The sequence below is a fragment of the Anguilla anguilla genome, chromosome 7, assembly GCF_013347855.1.
Source record: "Anguilla anguilla isolate fAngAng1 chromosome 7, fAngAng1.pri, whole genome shotgun sequence".
Classification (NCBI taxonomy): Eukaryota; Metazoa; Chordata; class Actinopteri; order Anguilliformes; family Anguillidae; genus Anguilla; species Anguilla anguilla.
This window is the reverse complement of record NC_049207.1, coordinates 5,692,589-5,713,726: the sequence shown is the minus strand read 5'-3', so window position 1 is coordinate 5,713,726 and position 21,138 is coordinate 5,692,589. Positions and strand designations below refer to the sequence as shown.

At 44.4% G+C, this 21,138-nt stretch overlaps 2 protein-coding genes across 2 annotated transcripts; one reads left to right on the top strand and one right to left on the bottom strand.

Annotated features, from left to right (window-relative positions):
• Positions 1 to 708: 708 nt before the first annotated feature.
• On the bottom strand, positions 709 to 7,882 carry LOC118232458 (5'-nucleotidase domain-containing protein 3-like). Its single transcript, XM_035427466.1, has 14 exons — positions 7,425 to 7,882; positions 6,217 to 6,401; positions 5,939 to 6,013; positions 5,752 to 5,807; positions 5,302 to 5,392; positions 4,485 to 4,622; positions 3,974 to 4,034; positions 3,533 to 3,635; positions 2,994 to 3,095; positions 2,536 to 2,617; positions 1,990 to 2,076; positions 1,580 to 1,720; positions 1,361 to 1,425; positions 709 to 984 (listed from the first exon to the last, which is right to left on the bottom strand). The coding sequence occupies exons 1-14, from the start codon at positions 7,738 to 7,740 to the stop codon at positions 717 to 719; spliced, it is 1,770 nt and encodes a 589-aa protein (XP_035283357.1). The 5' UTR covers positions 7,741 to 7,882; the 3' UTR covers positions 709 to 716.
• A 2,557-nt stretch (positions 7,883 to 10,439) lies between these two features.
• Positions 10,440 to 20,455, top strand: hsp90b1 (heat shock protein 90, beta (grp94), member 1). The gene is made up of 18 exons (XM_035427331.1): positions 10,440 to 10,633; positions 12,046 to 12,148; positions 13,089 to 13,230; positions 13,444 to 13,560; positions 13,992 to 14,323; positions 14,670 to 14,781; positions 15,120 to 15,251; positions 15,508 to 15,624; positions 15,881 to 16,018; positions 16,116 to 16,193; positions 16,360 to 16,425; positions 16,537 to 16,806; positions 17,908 to 18,153; positions 18,409 to 18,545; positions 18,694 to 18,772; positions 19,048 to 19,203; positions 19,530 to 19,628; positions 20,152 to 20,455. The coding sequence occupies exons 1-18, from the start codon at positions 10,585 to 10,587 to the stop codon at positions 20,176 to 20,178; spliced, it is 2,400 nt and encodes a 799-aa protein (XP_035283222.1). The 5' UTR covers positions 10,440 to 10,584; the 3' UTR covers positions 20,179 to 20,455.
• The last annotated feature ends 683 nt before the right edge of the window (positions 20,456 to 21,138 follow it).

Here is a 21,138-nt window from a genome sequence, read left to right as displayed (position 1 = left end):
CCCTGTGCTCCGATACCCAACACACAGCAGGAGGAGACAGTGGCCATTTTACTGCAGATTTGCAGTGCAACACAAGCATCATGCATTAAAATCACATTCTTAAGAACTCTGACTGCACCAGTACCTTTAAACACACACACTGGATTATTGCTTTAGATACATAGCTGCTCTGCCTCCTATGAGCTTTGGAAATGAGGCTCATGCGTGTGCAGAGTACAGCCATGCAGTTTCTGCATGCCCTTGCTTCACTTCCTGAGTACAGCTTTTCAACCCCTGAGCATTATTTCACAAGCTGCTTTTAAGGATATGCTTGGCAATGTGTCCAAAATACTGTAAAGCACTGATATTTTCTACGTTTTTTTTTTTGGAAAATGGGTGAATGTGTTTCCCTTTAAATGACAGCAGTATGTAAAGTGCAGATATTTTTCCAGCAGAACTAATAGCACGGGGACCTTAAAAATATTGCTTCCCCTTGTAAAACCTGAGTTTACAGGTCTGAAAATCACACCTGCAAAAAATAAAATAAAATAAAAATCACACCTGTTTGGCTGGACAGGAGGGAACAGTCCAGGAAAAGCTGCTCTGCGTACACAATGAGTGCGTTCAGCAGACGAGCGTGCGTACGTAGAGCTCCAGGGGAACCCAGGGCCACCCTCTCCAGCCCCAGACGGGGTCCCCCCCCCACCACCCCCCGCCGCCCCCCCCGGTCCCCTCCCCTACTCGGGCTTGGCCCGCCCTGCCTCTCCCCAGAAGGGGATGTTCATGGCGCCGGCGCTGGTCGTCTCCGGCCAGTAGGGGGCCTCGTGCTGCAGCGGGGTGCGGCGGGGGAAGAAGGTGTGGCGCAGGTCGTAGCGCAGCAGGCAGCTCAGGGACGCCATGTAGATGTCGGCGAAGCGCGAGAGCCGGCGGGAGAAGTAGGTGGGGTTGTGGTAGGTGCGGAAGAGGCTCCCGAACTGCGCGTTGAAGATGCTCTTCGTTCGTGACCTGCGGTGGCGGGAGAACACGGGGAGGTGGGTCGGTTAGTTACTTACTAATACGAACACTTTCAGTTATTGTTTCCATGGAAAGCCATGTACATTTACATTTAACATAAAATTAATTATTTTTTATTTAAATTTGACCATGTCAAATTACTTTGAACCCCTGCAGTGCCCATTTTTGATTGCATGGAACCCTTCAATCATGGAACAAAACGTAATCTTCGTGAAGGACCAACTCTACTAGCATGATGTAGGCCTACTACGTTTAACAAGTCAGATTCATTAGGGTTTAAGGTCCAGTACATAACTTAAACAATCCGCTTAAAGTCATGAACTATGCAGTGGATCGGTGCCCTTCCACCCAGCATGCTCTGCAGTACCTCATTTCCTCTCTCTCCTTGATCCACTCCTGGACAACTGCCTGAGAGGCGGGGTCTCTATGGACCTGTAAGGTGGAGGGCGGACAGAGCCTGTAAAACACTACTGAGACCAGGATCTGTAGAAAAACACCCAGCTACTGGCTAACATGTCTGACACTCAGTACCACAGTGAAAATTATGTACATCCTCTGCGTCCCCCGTCCCCCCCTGTTCCCCCACCTGCATGTGCTCCACCAGGCCGGTCAGGCTCTGCAGCCAGGTCATGGTGTGGACGTACTCCTCCGTGTTCATGATCTTGATCTCCTTCCTCAGCTCCGGGATGATGGCCCCCGTCCGCCAGCCGTGCTTCAGCGTCAGGTCCTGCGGGTCAGAGGTCAGAGGTCAGAGGTCAAGGGTCGAACACCCACCACGCCAAAGGGGCTCAAGGTCAAGGTACAATCTAAAGAGAGGCCTTTAAAACGATTGGGATTCAATTGGGAGGCAGGATGGCAGGGGATGTCCCTTACGAGCAGCGAGGGACACTAAGGGTGACATTAAAACTCCCAAAATGCATTAGTGCTCACTGCCTAGCCTACCGCTGTGTAACAGTGATGCAGGTATAAAAACATGCTCGGCATGCTAGCACTCACAGCCAGGTCACTGTAGATGTGATCTCCGAAGTACAGCACTTTAGACCCTCTCCAGCCAGTCAGCCGCAGGAATTCATACAGGTTGCCCTAAAATGGAGGGGAACAGCTTTGTGTGGGAGTATTATGCATGCATTAGAGAAATTATATTACTTGCATATATAAAATCCATATATTGCAGTTTCTAGACTAACAAGCAAACAACAAGCCAAAACACCAAAAGCCACACACAACCTAGTTTTAGCTAGCCAAGCAGATAGCTTTACTGCTATCAAGCTAGCTTGTCGTCCATTAATGTCACTGTATGTAGGCATATAAAAGAACCGGGCCCTAACCCATGTCACAGACACTAAAACTAAGCTAGTCATGTGTCCCACTTAACAGAAAGGCCTGGTTTGTACAATCAATTCAGAAGTTGAGAACATTGACAGAAATATTCTGAACATTGCTAAGAATTCAGAATCTGATATCTTTAGACAGCCTGAAGGATCTGTGTGTCCCTGTCTCATTGTGAGTGCAGAGTTATCTATGGAGAGCGAGCTCTCGCACCTGCTTGTAGATCTGTCCTTTCTCCAGATGGTGGATCCGGTCCCAAAGCAGCACCCCGTTATCGGTCAACCGCCGAAAGGGTCTGTGTTCAGACACACACACAAGAAAAGTATCAAGAAAAGGCAGCATTTTCAGGGGCTATATTAAATTACTGGAAAGAAGGGGCCTCCCCAGAGACCAATCCAACTGATGCATCTGTTCTTAATGCAACGATAATTCCGACAGATGTCCTCCTAAAGGTCAGTTCATAGCTCAGTGACAGAGTATCGCTCGCCTGAAATTCGTTCATTAGCGTTCTGCTGTTCGCAAATAAATATTAACAGACTCCTGTGACATCTAAGACTCAGAGGACAACGGAGGAAGAGGTAGCTTTAATGTCGTTACGTCATTAGGTCGGCTGCTTTATATTCAGCCAGTGAATCAAATGAAACTCATTAGCTTCTGTCGCCCACTCTTACTTCCTCCTGTCGTTGAAGAACCCGGGCTTGTCGGCCTGCACAATGACCACATCGAAAAGGTCCCTCCAGTCCTGCCCCACGATGTATTTCATTCCCCGATCCCTGAGGAGCCACAAATCACAGCAAAATCAAAATGTGATCACCGTGAACAAGAAGAGGCCAAACGATTTACCTGCACTGGGTTACTGAGAGCAAATGCTGCATTATGCTACAACAGGATGAACATTAGCATGGATGTCTTGCCACACTGTAAGATTGTATGGTTAATTTCAGCAAAGATAGAGGTGCAGATTATGCTTCAGATGATTCCATTGTGACATTGACAGTCAGTTTAATACATATCTTGGTGGATGTCGTCTTCTATACATAAGAGTGCACTTTATAAAGCAGGTGTGTGTGTATGTGTGTGTGTGTGTGCGCGCATGTGTGTGTGTCTGTTGTGTGTCTGTGTGTACATCTGTGTGTGTGCGTGTCTGTGTGTACATATACATGTGTGCAGCGTGCTCCTTTGCCTAGTTGTGAATGCTGGTCTCACTCACACAAAGTCGAAGGGGCTGTTGGTGATGAGGAACATCTTCTTCCCGTTCTCCGACAACATCTTCAGCACGGCGTATGTCTGCTCGCCATAACAGATGTACTTCTCTACAAGGACAAATACTCAATCACACACAGATACACGCATTTACACAAAGAGAGAAAGCCTCACAAACAGTTAAGCTGAACCATTCTACAGAAAGGGTTTGGAACAAAGCACCCATGTATGCGAAGAACACAAAAGTCTTGAGCACAATTATTTTAAGACAACCAATAGAAATACTGTACAGTATATAAACCATACACATTCTTTATTCTCCACAGATCCTTTCACCGTTGCTGTCGGGTATTATCCCAAACATAACCTAAGAGCTAATTTGCAGCCTCTCGCAATCCCAGCCACAATGTCGACTCCGACTGCAGGTGCAAGAGCTCGCATTGATTACCGATGTCAGCCTCCACAGCCCTGTACATCATGCCCTTTATGTGCACGTCTCCTATTGCCGCCTGTCAATGAGAAAGGCCTGAGGTTAGCAAACACGAAAAGGGAGACCAATCAGACGCAAAGGACAGAAAGAACTGCACCGATGTTTTATTTGTTATCCTTTTTTTTTTTTTTTTTTTCATGGCTTGCTCACCGATCCATCGATTAGTCCACAAGGGCGAAAGAAGAAATTCTGCATGCGACTGTATTCAGATGACTTCACAGCAGGACCCAAATCAAGAGCGAAAAAGGGAGCCAGACCCATTCCATCCACCCAATGAGAGGGCCAAAAATCAGGGGTGAAGAAAACGTCCTTGTGCTGCTTTGTACCCCACCAAAATAGCACGCCTTTCCTCTTTTTCAATATAACACCTGGAACCGTGAGGCCAGGTACGAAGCACTGAGAAATGCGTCATCGAGCGCGAACACACGCTGCTTCTTCCGGGCCTACAGCACCAGAAGCCGTGCCTCACCTTCACGTCCTTGTAGAGGTGGACAGGCTCGTAGTCGATGTTGTGCTTCATGAAGTAGTCGTTGACGCAGGAGAGCAGGTTCATCTCGGGCAAGGAGAAAATGTCCATGAACTGCTTCATGGTGAGGCCGTGGGAGCTCTGAACAAGAGGAGGGGCAATGGGTTAATCACATGACCAGGGGTCACCTGACTATGGGTACTACTCCTGCGCAGGGTTACTCCCAATCTAGTATCACTCTCTTAAAACACCTGTATCCTGATCTCTCACTTTCATGAGGCACTTGTATCTTCATCTAGCACTTTTATGTATCATCATCTTGGCGTTGTAGCTCTTTATCACATCTCGTGTAATCATGCCTCACTTCCAGTTTATGACTTTCTGTAACTTTACACACATAGCCTATGCTTACTGCGTGAACTAGACTTCATGTTCATGGCTATAAATAACTGATACTTAATGAGAATTGTATCTTATCTGCCCTGTGTTCGGTAGCTTTGCCAATGACCTTTGGTATGCACTTATGCACTTGCATCGCTTCAGATAAAAGTGTCTGTGAAATTATAATGCAATGATAAGTCACAGTTGGGTCAGATGGGTTCCCTGTGGACCAGGCACACAAGGAAATAGTTGCATATCTTAGGTATTAGGTATAACTGGAATGAAAGGTGTGCCTTTTCACTTCAGCTGTGACCATAATTAATACATATATACATTTTTTATTTTTTGCTGTGGTCTCAGACTCGCTCAGTGTGTATTATTACATCACAAATGCATAGCCTGGCCTGGGGAGGAGTGGTAGCGTCGGACCCAGACTGACCTTGCCGTAGAAGTCGCTCATGATCTCCAGGGGCACGTGGGAGCCTTCGTACATCGCGATGACTTCCTTATCTGTCACTGGGTGAAGGCCCCTGAGAAGGCACAGGGACACACACACACACACACACACACCGCCGTCACGCTTCTGTTACACTGGCTGCGTTTTCAATTCGCTAAAGAATGCTGACTCTGAGTTTTCGGCAACATGGAAAATGAAAATCAGCACTGCATGAAAATGATGGTAAACATTGTTACTAAGTTGAAAGTTAGGTGGGAAATGCAAAATAATGGTTGCTGTTTGCAAAAAACAAATTCCCTGGATGGAAACGGCAAATATGCTAAATTGCTGAATCGTATACAGGGATATATATTAGAGACAAATTTACTGTTTGGGAACACACTTACCTATGAACTGTTCCTCACCTAATATAGGGACACATTATCCACTTACCTGTACACCGTTCCCAACTGAATATAGTGAAATGCATCGATCTTCATTAACAAAGCCTGAAACCAAAGAGAAAACACATTAGAAGAAAAGGACAAAGGGCATTATTTTGATAGATTATGATGTATGCATCCTGAATATTTAAAATTGGGCAGCACGGTGAAGTAAATGCACGCTGAGAAAGACTTGCCTTCTGTACATCATAGTGCAGTCCCCGGATGACAAAATCTGGGATGTATTCATAGTCCCGTAGCCCCTCAGGGTACTTTTAGCAAAAGAAAATGTACGTGTTAAACAAACGTTCTCCGAAAGGCAGCATGTAATACTCGCTCGTGTGCCGCCATGACACGTAGATTTTTTGTTTCATTAATCTCACCTTGTCCATTAACATTTATTATCATCACTAAGATAACGCTAGTGATTTATCACTTCCTGCATGGCTAAGATACGGAGGAAGAGGCCCCTTACCCTGTGTTCCTGAATGAGGATGTCTCTCGCGATGTTGAATATCAGCGTGTGTAAATGGCTGGAGTAGAACGCCAGGGTGTAGTCGTAGTCAAAGCCGTAGATCTCAATGTCTTGGAGGCTTATCTCATTGTTGGCAAAGATCGTGTCAGGGTTCACAGAGTTACTCGATATTACTGGGATCAAATCTGCAACAAAAAAAAGTTAGGATATAACCAATCATCAATTATTAATTACGTTCAACTATTTGATATTTGACATGCTATACATGCCATTATGATTATATAAAGACATAATTGTCTGAGAATTGAGTCCATTGCATGCACAATTTCTTTCCAAGTAAGGTTTCATTAAGCAGGTACAATGCAGGTACTCAAGGCCTGAGTTTAACCATCCTGTTCTTGAGGGCTATACAGAGAACTGCAACAGTAGCTGTCAAACTTCTGTGCGTCCCTGCAGTCATTTCCCCAACTCGCCAGTCAATCCGAGACGAATGCAAGCCCTTATTGTCCGCAAGATCAACATAATATTGTGATACCAAACCCCGTAGCTAGTCCTACCTAAAACATAAACAGTGCGACGTCCCTTTGCCGCGAGGCAAACATGTTATAAATTAGATTATGTATAAACTATGTTTATCTGTGAAAACAAGGTTTTTATGCAGTGGATTATTTAATGTATATTGTTTTGAACGGACACTCAATTATTTTTAATATTTATCTAATATTCAAATAAACCATATAGGCAAGAAAATATACAGCAAATATAGATGATAAGCCACAAACAGAAGAAGAACCAAATTTACACTGGTTTATTCGCTGGTTATGAAATACATCTTCTAAAAGTGCCATTCGTTTTCTACAAAAAAAAAAACTTTAAAAGCTCAATTTTACCGAAACCGAGCACAAGGCTTAAATAAGGCTTGCGAAAAGAAAGGCGTTTTTTCATTAGAATCGATATTATCAAACCAAGCACACCACACAGCAACCAATGACACCGGAGTGCCATTCCACTAGCTAGCAAGTAGTCATCGATCAAGCTATAAATTGCTAGACTAACTACATCGTGTTTTATTAGTGTATTCTGTGGTTCCCCGTGGTCATTGTGGTTATTTCTGTAAGAACCTGAAAAGTGCTGTCTGGGTATGGGACATCCCGCCATGCCAAGTAACATACCTGCCATTATAAAAACTTCAGAAACCATCGGCTTACCTTCTGTCTGTTTTTTGGTTTCATTATAAACAGACCAAAGCCAGTTGGTCATGTCGTGATCGCCATCAGAACTGGTGCACATTGCCGCCGTTCCTTGGGTCCAGTTTTGGTGTGCCAAGTTCTGCTTCATTCTGTTTGACACATTGAACGAAGGAAAACTCCGAACCAGCGAACTAGACCACCTCGACTGCTGAGTCCTTTCGCCGTACTTACAATATGCACATTGTGAGTCCAAAGCGCTGCAGCTAATAACCAGTTTTGGCAAATTCCCCTTACTCCAGAGCAAACGCGAAAATTTCACGGACATGGACGCCATGGTTCCCTTGTGAGATTTTGCCGTGCCCCCGGTGTAAACACATGTACTCGACTTGACTGTTCTCTGTGTAATACTAAGAGCGTACGTACGGTCGTACTGTCAGTTCTCAATTTAGCATTGCTTAGCCGCTGCCTGCCAGTCTCCGCATTCGTAAACGTCACTTCCTTGATTTAGCAGCCTGAGAGGCTGTCCAAATTCTGTGGTCCTCCTATCAGCGTAGCATACACTAGCGTAGCATCATCGAAATAGTAAATGTTAAAACGTAAAGTACATAAATTGTAAATATCAAGATGCATTGATATTTACATTTTAAATTTCGCGGTCATTTTTTTAAATTGCTTTAAAAAAAATGAAATAGGCCTACAAAAGCTGTATGGTTTAGGCTACTGTGCTTGGTGTTTACATCTGTCTGTTTAATTCCAAGGTCAGATGTAACGTGCACTGCTTAAAAATATAATTCAGAGGCAATATTTGACAATAATATCGCTGCACAATTTAGCTATACAATAACTTTTATATTAAGCCTGAGTGTCGTACATAAGCCGTGAAAACTCTGGTCCCCTTATTAACTTTCGTATTAATTTCGTAGTACTTTTTTTTCTCATTGTAGACACATCGATGTATGGCGTATAATAAAAAAGGGCTCATGGCTTAAATTCATACTTAAACTTCCAAACTGGAATTAAAAATATGCGCAGCACAAAGCATGTTTTGCTTGTTGTGCTGCTCATGCCAATGCCATACAAAGACACGGTAAGTAGGCTACTGGAAAACACTGAACCAAGCTGTAAACAAGGACTCTGAATGAGCATAATTCTAGGCCACCAGGTGACGTGGATATTTTTGGATTCAGCAGAGATTGTTGTGGGTGGGCTGTTCAGTCTGAAAGTATGAAGTCACATTAATTGCTTTTGGAAAAGCCAGAACAGGCATGTGATGTTTGCTGGTATGAGCTGATGGACCTGCATGGTTCTGAAATAGAGTTACAGATACAGACAGATGCAACTTTTATAACTTTCCATTTTGTTTGATTTAAGTAATCTTGGGTTCAGTGTCATACTCATTCATTCTATTATACAGCTAAGATTAATTATGCAGGATTCCCTTGGGCTCAGAAGTGTATTTTAATGAACATAATTGAATTAAGATTCTTGCAGTATTATCCAGGGACAGTTATATATTCTCAGGATATTTGTGATCCACCCCTGAATCCCTGACTAATTTATGATGGTCCAATTGATGCTGGAAATATTTGAGCTGCAGTTCTTGTAACTGTCTCACAAGTGCCTCCTGTGGATTGCTCCCAGTAAAATGTAGACCACTGTGTTTAGCCATATGACAAGTTTAAACCACTATTAACTAAACTACTCTGGATTAGAATGTTTATTTTAGTGTTACATTGTTGACCGTAGTCCATGGATAAGCATCACTAGAAATGGCAGAGCTAATTTCTCACTCACTCACTCACAAACTAAAAACTGCTCTGGAGAAGAGTAGATCTTACCATTTTAACCCTTTGGATGGTAGGGAGGATGCTTTTGAACAGTGTTCTAGAACTCCACTGCTTTCAATTGCCAGTGGTCATTGTTACATCAGCATTCAAATGTTCAGTTAAGAACGTTCTAATCACATATTTGTTCTCTCAAACCTTAAAGGGTTAAACAGGAATATTATATATACTGTCAAGCAGTGTCTTTGTAAATCTGTTTAGACGAAGAAAAGATTCTGAGATCTGTAATAGTTTACTGCACCACTTTTTACTGAAATTTTTCATTTCTGAGGAGCAGCTGTAGGCTACTGAGTACTATGTTATTCCAACGTAGTCAAGTCAACGGTTGCTATCGACAGCTCTTTGCCCACCATATACAGGAATACCAGCATAATGTTCACTTTTCCCATTGAGGCTCTTTGCCTCTTTGCTGTGGACACTACCTGGTGCCAGGATCCGATTGGCTGGGAGAAGCTCAACCCCCTACGTATCTCACATACATACAGAACATATCAGGTCTAAACCAATAGAGGGACACACCACTTCAAAAAGTTTACTGAAACATATCATAGATTAATATGTGTAAGGCTTGGGGAATGTGTTTAAACTTTTACCACTTCATATAAAGATGGTAAAAGTTCCCTCAAAGTTCTATAATAGCATAACGTATACATTACAATTTAAACTGAAAATATCCCAAAGACACAAGACATGAGAGAAAAGGGAGTAAGAAGAGGACAATGATCCTTTCCAGAAACATGGGATGGCTAAAAACTCATTAGAAGTTACAGAAGGATGTTAATGCGTAAGCAGATAAATGCACGGGTACATGCAGATATTCATTTTGTTGGGAAAAAAATATATTACAACGAATAATAAAATGGATAGCATTAAACAGCAGTCTGCTTCTGCATTCTAGCAACATTTTTGGTCCTTAAAGTAGACGTATTTCGTTACTGAGATGTTTTTACTTTCATAAAAACAGAGATAAATGCAAATTTAAGGCGTGTGGTTTTTCATCGCCACAGAAAATACCACTACCTTCACCGCCGCCTGTGGCTCTGTTAGGGGAATATGGGTTGTTTTCAGCCAATGGAGAGCAGCCACGATTTCGACGTATGAACTTGGACAGGACGCCTACGATTGGCAGACCGGAAACCCAAATCATTCTTTAATTGGTTGCTTGTTGTGCGTGGTATCTAGCAATTGGTCTGTTCATCCCTTTCCTCTTCTTTAAGTCTAGGATTTCAGTTAAATCGGTTCCTGTTAAATATTTGCCGGGGATAGGGAGTACATCTGAAGGAACGGTATAATCCCAACTAGCTATAACTTTAGCTAGAGAAGGCAATACAGATATGAAACGGTTGTGGATTATTGGATTCGTGTGTGCTCTTCTAGCCTTTAGTAAGTATTGCTCCTTTTGTACCCCTTGCGTAGCTAACATTAGCACTTGAACTTGCCTCTCCACATGACTGAGTACATCAAACTACTGCCGCGTTATAGTGTCAGTAAGTTAGCAGCTGACAATAATCGTTGGTGTTGTATTAAATTATCTATTATCCCGTTTACGTTTAGATATGAAAGTAATGCAATGTGAAATACTGATGCGCATCACAATTCCATAGCCTGCTTTGCTAATCGCGATTGTAACCGCTACATCTTCGTAGTTGGTGCATATCTAGCTAACGTTGGCTACAGTGCAGTACATGCACTGTCTCTATATCGCGATAGTTTATTTCATTTCTAAAATTAAAGTTAACGATACAACTCTTGCGAATGATAGCAATCCATACTGATATTTGCCTGATATGTAGCTTATTGCGAATGAATGGCTACATCTAGCGAAGTCAATTAAATCAACGTAACTCTAAAGCTGTTAGCCGCTGTGGCTAACCGTCGCCAATATAATTGTCCCAAAATTGGGATCCTAAGACTTGTTTCCCTGATGTAGGCCTGCACGATTTGTAGCTAACACGTAACAAGCTGGTCATTAGTTGAAAAGCAGCTTGTGTCGACAAAAGGGGCATTTCGAATTCATGGTTGTCTAGTTTGTTTTTCCGCAAAATGAATTATTTTAACGAAGGTGGTGGCGATTCCGTGGGATTCTTGTTTGCTGCATTTTCTGGACTTGGAATAGCTGTCTGGAATTGATAGATTTCCTGGCAGCAATGGTACTTTTGCACTTCTAAGAGGGCAGTGGCTGCAAGGACATGCTCATTCAGTTAATCAGGTCTAGCTATTCGGCTTTTTTTTTTACATTGTATTGTTTTGCTTTAAAAGGTGTGAATAAGGAATGTGAAACACGTGTTTAGCTAGCTACAGTGCGCTTAATTACAGTAAGAGATGAGATGTGTACCGAACGCCATGCCCGCAGGCGTCATTCAGTTTTAACTGCAGATTTACCATCTTATCTTTCGTATTTCCAGCCATGTTTTTCTGCCGAGATAAGTCAAGTGGCCCAGGCCCTATCAGCATTGTTATCAAAATCACTTCCTGTGGTTCAGTTCCATACTTTAGCTGGTGATCACCTGCTTAAAATGCATCCGTAATGTGCTGATTGTCAGCTTTTTAAAAACTTTTCTGAATTTAATATTGATGTATATTATATTGTATGTTAATTGATGTGTATATTTGCTGTCAAGAGGAGCAAACAAAAGAACTCTCTCGTGCAGGTAGTGACAGCTGTGTTTTAATTATTCACCTGATATAGAAGAGCATGTTAGACCAGTCATATAGGTTTGCCGTGAAAAGAAATGTCGACTGTTTGCCACCGCAGCTGTTTTCAAGGACAAAAATGAACGCTCTTCTGTTCACAGCTTCAGTAAGAGCGGAGGACGATGTAGACATCGACGCGACCGTGGAGGAGGATCTGGGAAAAAGCCGGGATGGGTCCAAAACGGACGATGAGGTGGTTCAGAGGTTCGTGTGCTAAATACAGAAACCGAACGGCACTAACGCGTGCACGTGACAAGCTAACTGGCTATACTGTGGTAGCGGCTCTCTTCTCTCCCTTCGACTGTCACCTTCCCTGAAACTGCGCTCATTTCCTTGCGTAACAGATGGTGTACACGGATAAACACCTTTTCCCTGTGGACAGATCTGCTTGCAGAGAGAGGAGAAATGTCAATTAGTTTTATGCTGCCCTGGCCCCTTGGGCGTTTCAGTGGTGCATTGATAGCTGTTTATTGAGGCGGGAACAGGAGCTTCTTGCCTCGTGCTTGAGTCAAAGGTTATGGTGGCTCTGAGTTTAGTAGAGGCAAGTAAAAGGCATTTTCAGGCATTCGGTTCATGAGCTCGTTTTTTTTTTAAGTTTTCAAGGTCCAGAATGAAAAAAAACGCTTTTCTGTTGCTCTGCCTATTCTAGGGTTGCACTCCTGGCTTCCCTATCGTTCCCAAAAACTTTGCCCAGGAAGTGTATACCCTGTGTCATGCTAGTGTTTCTAGAACAGTGGTAACCTTCCCCGTTCCTGGTTTTCATTTCAACCCTAATTTGGCACACCTGACTCTACTAATTAGCATTTCAACAAGCACTCTCGCTGTTGAATGAGGTGCATTTTTGTTAGGGTTGGATTGAAAACCTACAGGATGTAGATTTCCAGGAACAGGGCTGGTTGCCACTCTTATAGGGGAGTTGAGTGCAGACTCAGTGTTACTAAAATAGGACTGTCATAGTCTCATGTGCAGATGCCACACCAAAACTAAGAGGCTGCATAAATTTTCATGGGCAGTTTACTTTCATTTTGGCTTGAGTAAGCAGATGCTTCGCATTCCTTCCTGTCTGTATTTCTGTTGCCGTGGTGCAGGATGGAATAGGTTGTCCTCTGTGATGCCAACTGCGGTATGTTTTTGCCCACCGTAGGGAGGAGGAGGCGATACAGCTGGACGGCCTGAACGCCGCTCAGATAAAGGAGATCCGGGAGAAGTCGGAAAAGCACGTCTTCCAGGCTGAAGTGAACAGGATGATGAAGCTCATCATCAACTCCCTGTACAAGAACAAGGAGGTGAGCGTCGCAGTTATGTTTTTTTTTAAATCTGTGTGTACCTTTGTCTGTGTCACTTGTAATGAGCACTGAGCTGAAGGAAAATTTCCATTTTATTTTATATTTAATGGACAATAAAGTTTTCTATTCTATTCTATTCTGATGCCGTAACGTCGGATAAGAGGGCTGTGCGAAGCCCCAGCCGGAGCTGATCCGCTTCTGCTCTGAATTCAGATCTTCCTCAGAGAGCTGATATCCAATGCTTCAGATGCCCTGGATAAGATCCGGTTGCTGTCCCTGACCAATGACGACGCTCTTACCGGTAACGAGGAGCTCACGGTCAAAATCAAGGTGGGTGAAGGTCCTTCGTTTTGAAACTGGTTTGGTGAGTTCTGCTGAAAGTTCTGAGTTCTGCTAAATTAATGCTTTGTGATTCCTGTATTTGGAAAATTCCCAACAAGAACTGAAATTTATACTTGACTCAAAAATGCAGGAATACTAAACTCGGTCCTGAAAAATGTGCTGAATTTGTTTAGTCTTCTTAAAAGGTGGAACACACCATTTGATGGCAAAGTCTTACAGTTTGTACTTTTTAACAAAAGTTTTACGTCAGTGCTGAAATTCTACTTGCGTCTACGTGGATATTTTCTCTGTCCAACTCCTAAAAGTACAGTACTTATACATAATAAATCAAATCTCGTCAAAGTGGGGGGGGGGGGGGGGGGGGTGGAATGCTTAATTTTTGTTGTCTTTGATTTTCATACACGTAAATTTCCCTGCAGTCCGACAAGGAGAAGAACATGCTGCACATCACAGACACGGGCATCGGCATGACCAAAGAGGACCTGGTGAACAACCTGGGCACCATCGCCAAGTCGGGCACCAGCGAGTTCCTCAACAAGATGACGGAGATGCAGACGGAGGGCCAGTCCACCTCCGAGCTGATTGGCCAGTTCGGCGTGGGCTTCTACTCCGCCTTCCTGGTGGCCGACAAGGTCATCGTCACATCCAAGCACAACAACGGCACCCAGCACATCTGGGAGTCTGACTCCAATGAGTTCTCCGTCATCGAGGATCCCCGTGGCGACACCTTGGGCAGAGGCACCACCATCACGTGAGTTGCTGCTGCCCGTCGAGGTGTCCAACCCTGCTGTAATTATGGATCAGATTGCCTTGAATTTAACGATTCGTATTGGTAGCTTCCCTTTGTTTGCTGCCGATTACCTGGTTGCATCTTCATGCCTGTTGCGTTGCTACCATTACAACTATTACTACTATTTCAGAGCTCCCAGAACTATAATCCAATTAAATCAGGTTGATGAAAATCAACTGACTAGGGTGTCACTTTCTAAAACCAAATAAAATGGTTTTTTATTGTAATTTTTTTCGTAAAAAAAAGTACCTCCAGTAATGGGTATGCGGTGTGGAATTGCGGTAAAATGTAATTTATATATAAACAGGCTGGTGATGAAGGAGGAGGCATCAGACTACTTGGAGCTGGAGACCATCAAGAACCTGGTGAAGAAATACTCCCAGTTCATCAACTTCCCCATCTACGTGTGGAGCAGCAAGGTGCGTCTCCCATTTCCTCTCGCAGGGTAGATGCAGAGTAGATACAGGGTCCTGCTCTAGGGTGCTTCAAACCAAGGGCCTTCTGTATGCGACAAGCAAAGGAGAACCTTGTACTCGCAAGGCTGTAATGCCATTACATGGGGAGGGGGGGAAAGCATGGAAAGCTAAAAATAAATAAAAAATGCGTAGTACTGTTTTTTTGTGCCTCGGCAGATGGGAGGAAGTCTGTGAGAGCTAGTAAAATTTGCTGAGAAATTTAGAGTAGTACACCTTGTGGACCCTAGCTGTGACTGGCTGCGTGAAGCTGTAGAAACATAAAGGGTGTCCTTCCTGTTCAGACCGAGACCGTGGAGGAGCCGGTCGACGAAGCAGATGAGGCCGAAGCAGACAAGAAGGAAGATGCTGAAGATGAGGCTGAGGCTGAGGTGGAGGAGGAAGAGGAAGACAAGGACAAGCCGAAGACTAAGAAGGTAAGAGCAATGGGCGACGCCTTGTCCCCCAATCCTTTACCCTCCATTTTGGAATACCCATTCATATTTATTGGCTTGTCCCTTTACTGGAACACAAACTGTCATTTCAGGACTCTGGTGACATGTATATATCATTCAAAAGTGTGTTCTGCCAACCGTCACCGTACTGCCTGCCATAGCTAGGTGGTGGATTTTTTTTTTAACCTTTGACAAAGTAAATTAAACATTTATTTGGATGGCCATTTTTTTTCTCCAGGTGGAGAAGACCGTGTGGGATTGGGAGCTCATGAACGACATCAAGCCGATCTGGCAGAGGCCAGCCAAAGAGGTGGAGGAGGACGAGTACAAGGCCTTCTACAAGACCTTCTCACGGGTACGGCTGACTGCTCCCAGATCTGCAGCCTTCAATCCGACGACGAGACGTATTCATTAGTGCGGGCAGAATTGCTTTCTGCCAGTTAAATCGGTTTATTTGGGTCCACAGCCAATCACAGGGTAGCCTAATGTGCCTATTAAACCAAAACTGTAGTCCTGTATCAAGCCCCTGGAGCGGTGTAAAATGAGGTCAGTTTTCGGCTTTATCAGAATCCTCCTCTGAAATGGCGTCTGCGGCTCTGTGTGATCTGCAGGATACGGACGAGCCCATTTCTCACATCCACTTCACCGCCGAAGGAGAGGTCACCTTCAAGTCCATCCTCTTCGTGCCCGCGTCGGCACCCCGCGGGCTTTTCGATGAGTACGGAACCAAGAAGAACGACTTCATCAAGGTACCGCGTGGTCTCATCCGCTGTCTGCCGGTGATTATGGAGGGAGTTTTTTCCAGTCTCTTTTAGCCGAGCGTAACCCACCGTCCTTCTCTTGCAGCTCTTTGTCCGTCGAGTGTTCATCACGGACGACTTCCATGACATGATGCCCAAGTATCTGAATTTCATCAAGGGCGTGGTGAGCATCTCCCCAGAGTACATTCTTTTTTTAAATTGCATTTTATGTATTCATTTTAGAGAGGGAGTTTGTTTGATTGCATTCAGTAACCTCATTAAAGTGATGAGCCCTGGGTCTGATTCAGTGTGATCTCTGGCATGTATAATAATGTGCCTTGCCTCTTCAGGTTGACTCCGATGACCTTCCCTTGAACGTGTCCAGAGAGACTCTGCAGCAGCACAAACTGCTCAAGGTGAGTGGGGCGACCTGTAGCCTGCCAGTCCATGGTCATTCAGCCAAAAAACCTCATTTGTGAACGATTTCTGTCAACCCTAACTCTAACCCTAACCCTCATCCTCCTCAGGTCATCCGGAAGAAGCTGGTCCGCAAGACCCTGGACATGATCAAGAAGATCGCCGAGGAGCAGTACAACGAGAAGTTCTGGAAGGAGTTCGGCACCAACATCAAGCTGGGCGTGATCGAGGACCACTCCAACCGGACCCGGCTGGCCAAGCTGCTGCGCTTCCAGACCTCCCACAGCGAGACGGTCCTCACCAGCCTGGAGCACTACCTGGAGAGGATGAAGGAGAAGCAGGACAAGATCTACTTCATGGCCGGCACCAGCAGGAAGGAGGTAGGAGCCCCACCCGCTTAACACAGTACTTTACAGTACTTCAGTTGTAATTGTTAAAAGGGGAACTAAAATCTAGCAGATACGCTGTACAGGTCTAAACCTCCGCCCCCCCCCCCCCCCTTGTGATATGCCCTCCACAAGTCCTTTAAAAAGACATGGTTTTCCATTTACTTCTGATTTTTTATTTTGTCTGGTTCCATATTCATTGATTCATGGATAAATGATATATGGAAGTGTTTAATTTATTTTCATGTCCATGTATACTGGCCTGGGTTTGTCCATTATGTGCAGTATTTGGGCTTCTGGACTGGTTGGGACTGAAGCCCTGCATGCCAGTGGGGATAGCGCGGGGCAAATTTGCCGTCGGTGGGTGCAGGCAGTCAGAGTTGGGCTGGAAATGAGCTAAAAACGGTTTTTCTTTTTTCTTTTGAAGACTAATCTTAAATTCATTAATTTTTCTGTCGGGCAGTGTTGACTATAATCAAATGCTCAGTAAATCACAGCCTTTCTCAGATCAGACTAATCTGGTTTAAAAAAAAAAATAAAATCACTACTTTCCCTACTGCAGCCAAGCAAATGACATTTACATAGCAACCAATCAAGATGCTATTAACAGGCACGGGAGAGTACAGGAGGCACTGTCGATGCCACTGAAAGGCTCATTACAGCGAATGAATGCCAGTGCAGCTAAAATAAATGCCACCATCATTGTGGAAAGCAGCATTAATTATGGTGAATTTAATCATTAGGGGCCTATTCAATCTTGACATGCTCACTCGAATGAATTCAAAAATTGCGCATATTGGCAGTTTAAATAAATTCAGACTGACTTCAGTGGGGTTTCCTCCCCCTCAAAAATGTGTATTAGGAAGAAAAGGTGGAAATGCTTTCCCGTCAGGGAATGTTACTTCAAAGCAGTTGGGTTAAACTTTTTATTTTTTATACCATGTAGAATGCTTCATAAGTGATGCGCAATTCCAGTTATAAATTAGAATGTACATTTATACTGTTATTCAATTAAAATAAAAACTCATTAGCTAGCCTATTAACGAGTTTATAATTAAGCATAATTACTTAACCCCACCCCCCCACCCCCCCCAGGCCGAATCCTCCCCCTTCGTGGAGAAGCTGCTGAAGAAGGGCTACGAGGTGATCTACCTGACGGAGCCGGTGGACGAGTACTGCATCCAGGCGCTGCCCGAGTTCGACGGCAAGCGCTTCCAGAACGTGGCCAAGGAGGGCGTGAAGTTCGACGAGAGCGAGAAGGGCAAGGAGAGGAGGGAGACCCAGGAGAAGGAGTTCGAGCCCCTCACCAACTGGATGAAGGACAAGGCCCTGAAGGATCAGGTATTTTCAACTGTTTGCGTAGCAGTTACTTATGTGTGTGTGTGTGTGGGGATTGTTCAGGCCCCAATTCTTGGAGGGGAAAGTGTGGGGGAAAATGTTCTTCAAAATCCCCACAGTATCCACCCCATAGTGTGTAAGTCCACCCCCCCCCCCCCCCCCTAATCAGGTGTCACTGAAGATGCCTTGGGGATGGTAGGGTTTCTGGATTGTTTTGGGACACGTTTCCAAGGTAATTTTTGTCTCGTGCCTGTTCAGATCGAGAAGGCAGTGCTGTCCCAAAGGCTGACCAGTTCTCCCTGTGCCCTGGTGGCCAGCCAGTACGGCTGGTCTGGGAACATGGAGAGGATCATGAAGGCTCAGGCTTATCAGACAGGAAAAGACATTTCCACAAAGTAAGACCTGTAAACGGACGTCGTCTTTCCGCTAATCGCTGCTGTTCAGATTAGTACATCTGAAGTCCTGTGTTTAATTATTTAACGCTCATTCTTGATGTTTTTACTGCATGCCTGTTTTAATCATGTTGCTTTTTTTATCTACCAGCTACTATGCAAGTCAGAAGAAGACCTTGGAAATAAACCCAAAACACCCTCTCATCAAAGAGATGTTGAAGCGAGTCTCAGTAAGTGTTTATTTTATTTTTTTTTCCCTCATTCAAACACAAAACTTCCTGCTGATCTAGGATGAATATATCTTTGCTTCCAACAATCTCTCCCAACTTTGCTTTTTTTTATTTATTCTGTAGCGTAGCTCCACCAAAGTAGTTTGAGTTCTAGTTTTGACCAGGGGGGAGTCATGGCGTTGAATTTTAAAAATGCATCATTTGTTTTACTCCTGCTGTGTGGATGGTTGGAGGTGGAATGACGGCAATGAAAACCTCCCGATTTTCTCCCGCAGGAGAACCCTGACGACCAGACCGCTTCGGACCTGGCTGTGGTTCTGTTTGAGACGGCCACCCTGAGATCTGGCTACCACCTGGCCGACACCAAAGCATATGGAGACCGGATAGAGAGGATGCTCAGGCTCAGCATGAACGTGGATCTCAATGAGCAGGTTTGTACAGGAAATGGCTCGTATGTCAGTGAACAGGCATGGACAGTAAATGAGCTGGCATGGACAGGAAATGGTTTGTATTCTTCAAGTAAAGGTCAATCAATCAGTTTTCATTTATATAGCACAATTCATGCAGTAGATTAAATTCAAAGTGCTTAACATAAAATCTGACTTAAAATATAGGACACAGGGCATGCGTATGTATCAAGCTCAGGAAAGAAAACCAAGAAATGGGCCCAAGGGGAAAGGTCATCGGTCACAAGTAGGCAGGGAAATGTTTTGGCCACTGGTTGGCTCAGCTGTGTTCTTCCACCCCTCTTCCACAGGTGGAAGAAGAACCAGAGGAGGAGCCAGAAGAGCCAGCAGAGGAGGAGGAGGAGGATGATGCTGAAGACGAAGAAGTAAAAGCAGAGGATGAGGAAACGGTGAGTCTGAGAATTGCAGGCTAGTCCAGCAGGCCTTAGCCACAGCTTTTGAAACTTCAGACGAGGTCAGAAATGGACATTCCAAGGCCGAGCTAGAATGTGGCTTTGTTATAGACCGCCTGTGGTCCTTAAAGGTCACTACTTGGACTCCACGCTGGTCTCAGATTGGCTGGCTGTTCATATGAGGCCAGGGAAGAAGTCAAGCTTGCTGTCCACTTTCTGAACTCACTACTCAGAAATGTGCGTTTCTTTTGGAAGAGGGATGTTAGAAGTGCAGAAGGAGCTGTCTGTAGTATCCTTAAACCTCTTTGGGGGGGGGGGGGGGTGTTCTTGGGCCAGACTATTGTCAACACTTATTTGCCGATGATAATTTGCTGTTTTTAAGTGGGGAAAAATAGGGGCGGCACCTGGGGTGGCCAATCAAATTCCAGAGGTGGCCTGTGCCTCCCACCCATTGGACACGTCTCTGACTGTGCATATGTCTGCCTGCGTTCTGACGTCTTCCTTTTTGTTTCTCTTGCAGGCTTCGACAGAGAAGGATGAACTGTAAAGCACTGAATTGGGGAAGGGTACGGGGGGTGGGGGGGGGCTTGGGGGCGGAACAGATTGGAGCCGTCAGAGCCCGTCTTCACTCTGCTGTGGGCGGGGCCTACCTGGGATTGGGGTTTTTTTTAAGAGGGCTTTTGTTTCGTTTGTTTGGGTTTTGTTTCTGTTTGTTTTTTTACATTCCTCATGATTGTAAATTTGTTAATATTTAACTTGCCCAATTATGGAGTGATATCATGTTGTCATGTGAACCAGTAAATGTTTCCAGAAAGGGATGTGAATGAGTTTGTTTATTGGCACTTTTTTGAACACCCATATTGTCCCATGTGATAAAATAATTGCTGCCTTATTTACTCAACCAAATTTATTTGACCATTGGATTCAACTGAATGCAGCCAGGCTTGATTGCAGCCAGCCCTGCCAAATCTAACCCTCACTCATGCTGAACTCTGATCATGTTGAACATGATCAGAGTTAAGTAGTCACCACCCAGTTTCTACAAACACACAGTCATGATCAAGGGAAATTCCAGACAAGATCGGTCGGGGGGGGGGGGGGGTTGTTGAAATGTATAAGTCTGGAAAGGGTTACAAAGCCATTTCTCAGGCTCTGGGATTCCATCAAACCACAGTGAGAGCCATTATCTTCAAATGGAGAACACTTGGAACAGTGGTGAATCTTCACTGGAGAGGCTGGGCAGCGACAAGTCGCAAAATAACTCCTCCAAAGAACCGCTAGCCTCTCTAGCTAAGGTCAGTGTTCATGACACGGTAAGAAAATCATACCAACAGTGAAACATGGTGTTAGTGTGATGGTGTGGGGATGCTTTGTTGCCATGGGACCTAGACAACTTGCCATTATTGAAGAAACCATGAATTCTACTCTGTACCAGAAAATAATTGAGAAGGTCTGATCGTCTGTGCGTGAGCCGAAGTGTAATTGGGGTGTGCAGCAAGACAATGAT

Bases quoted from the DNA above. Each gene is read 5' to 3' on its own strand.
- LOC118232458 (XM_035427466.1), bottom strand. From the start codon at position 7,740: ATGGCGTCCATGTCCGTGAAATTTTCGCGTTTGCTCTGGAGTAAGGGG. The intron at 4,623-5,301 runs GTCAGTCTGGGT...CCTCTTGTTCAG, and splicing joins TGAGCGACTTCTACGGCAAG to AGCTCCCACGGCCTCACCAT. The intron at 1,721-1,989 runs GTGAGTGCTAGC...TCTGACCCGCAG, and splicing joins ACATCTACAGTGACCTGGCT to GACCTGACGCTGAAGCACGG.
- hsp90b1 (XM_035427331.1), top strand. From the start codon at position 10,585: ATGAAACGGTTGTGGATTATTGGATTCGTGTGTGCTCTTCTAGCCTTT. The intron at 12,149-13,088 runs GTTCGTGTGCTA...TGCCCACCGTAG, and splicing joins GACGATGAGGTGGTTCAGAG to GGAGGAGGAGGCGATACAGC. The intron at 19,629-20,151 runs GTGAGTCTGAGA...TTTCTCTTGCAG, and splicing joins AAGCAGAGGATGAGGAAACG to GCTTCGACAGAGAAGGATGA.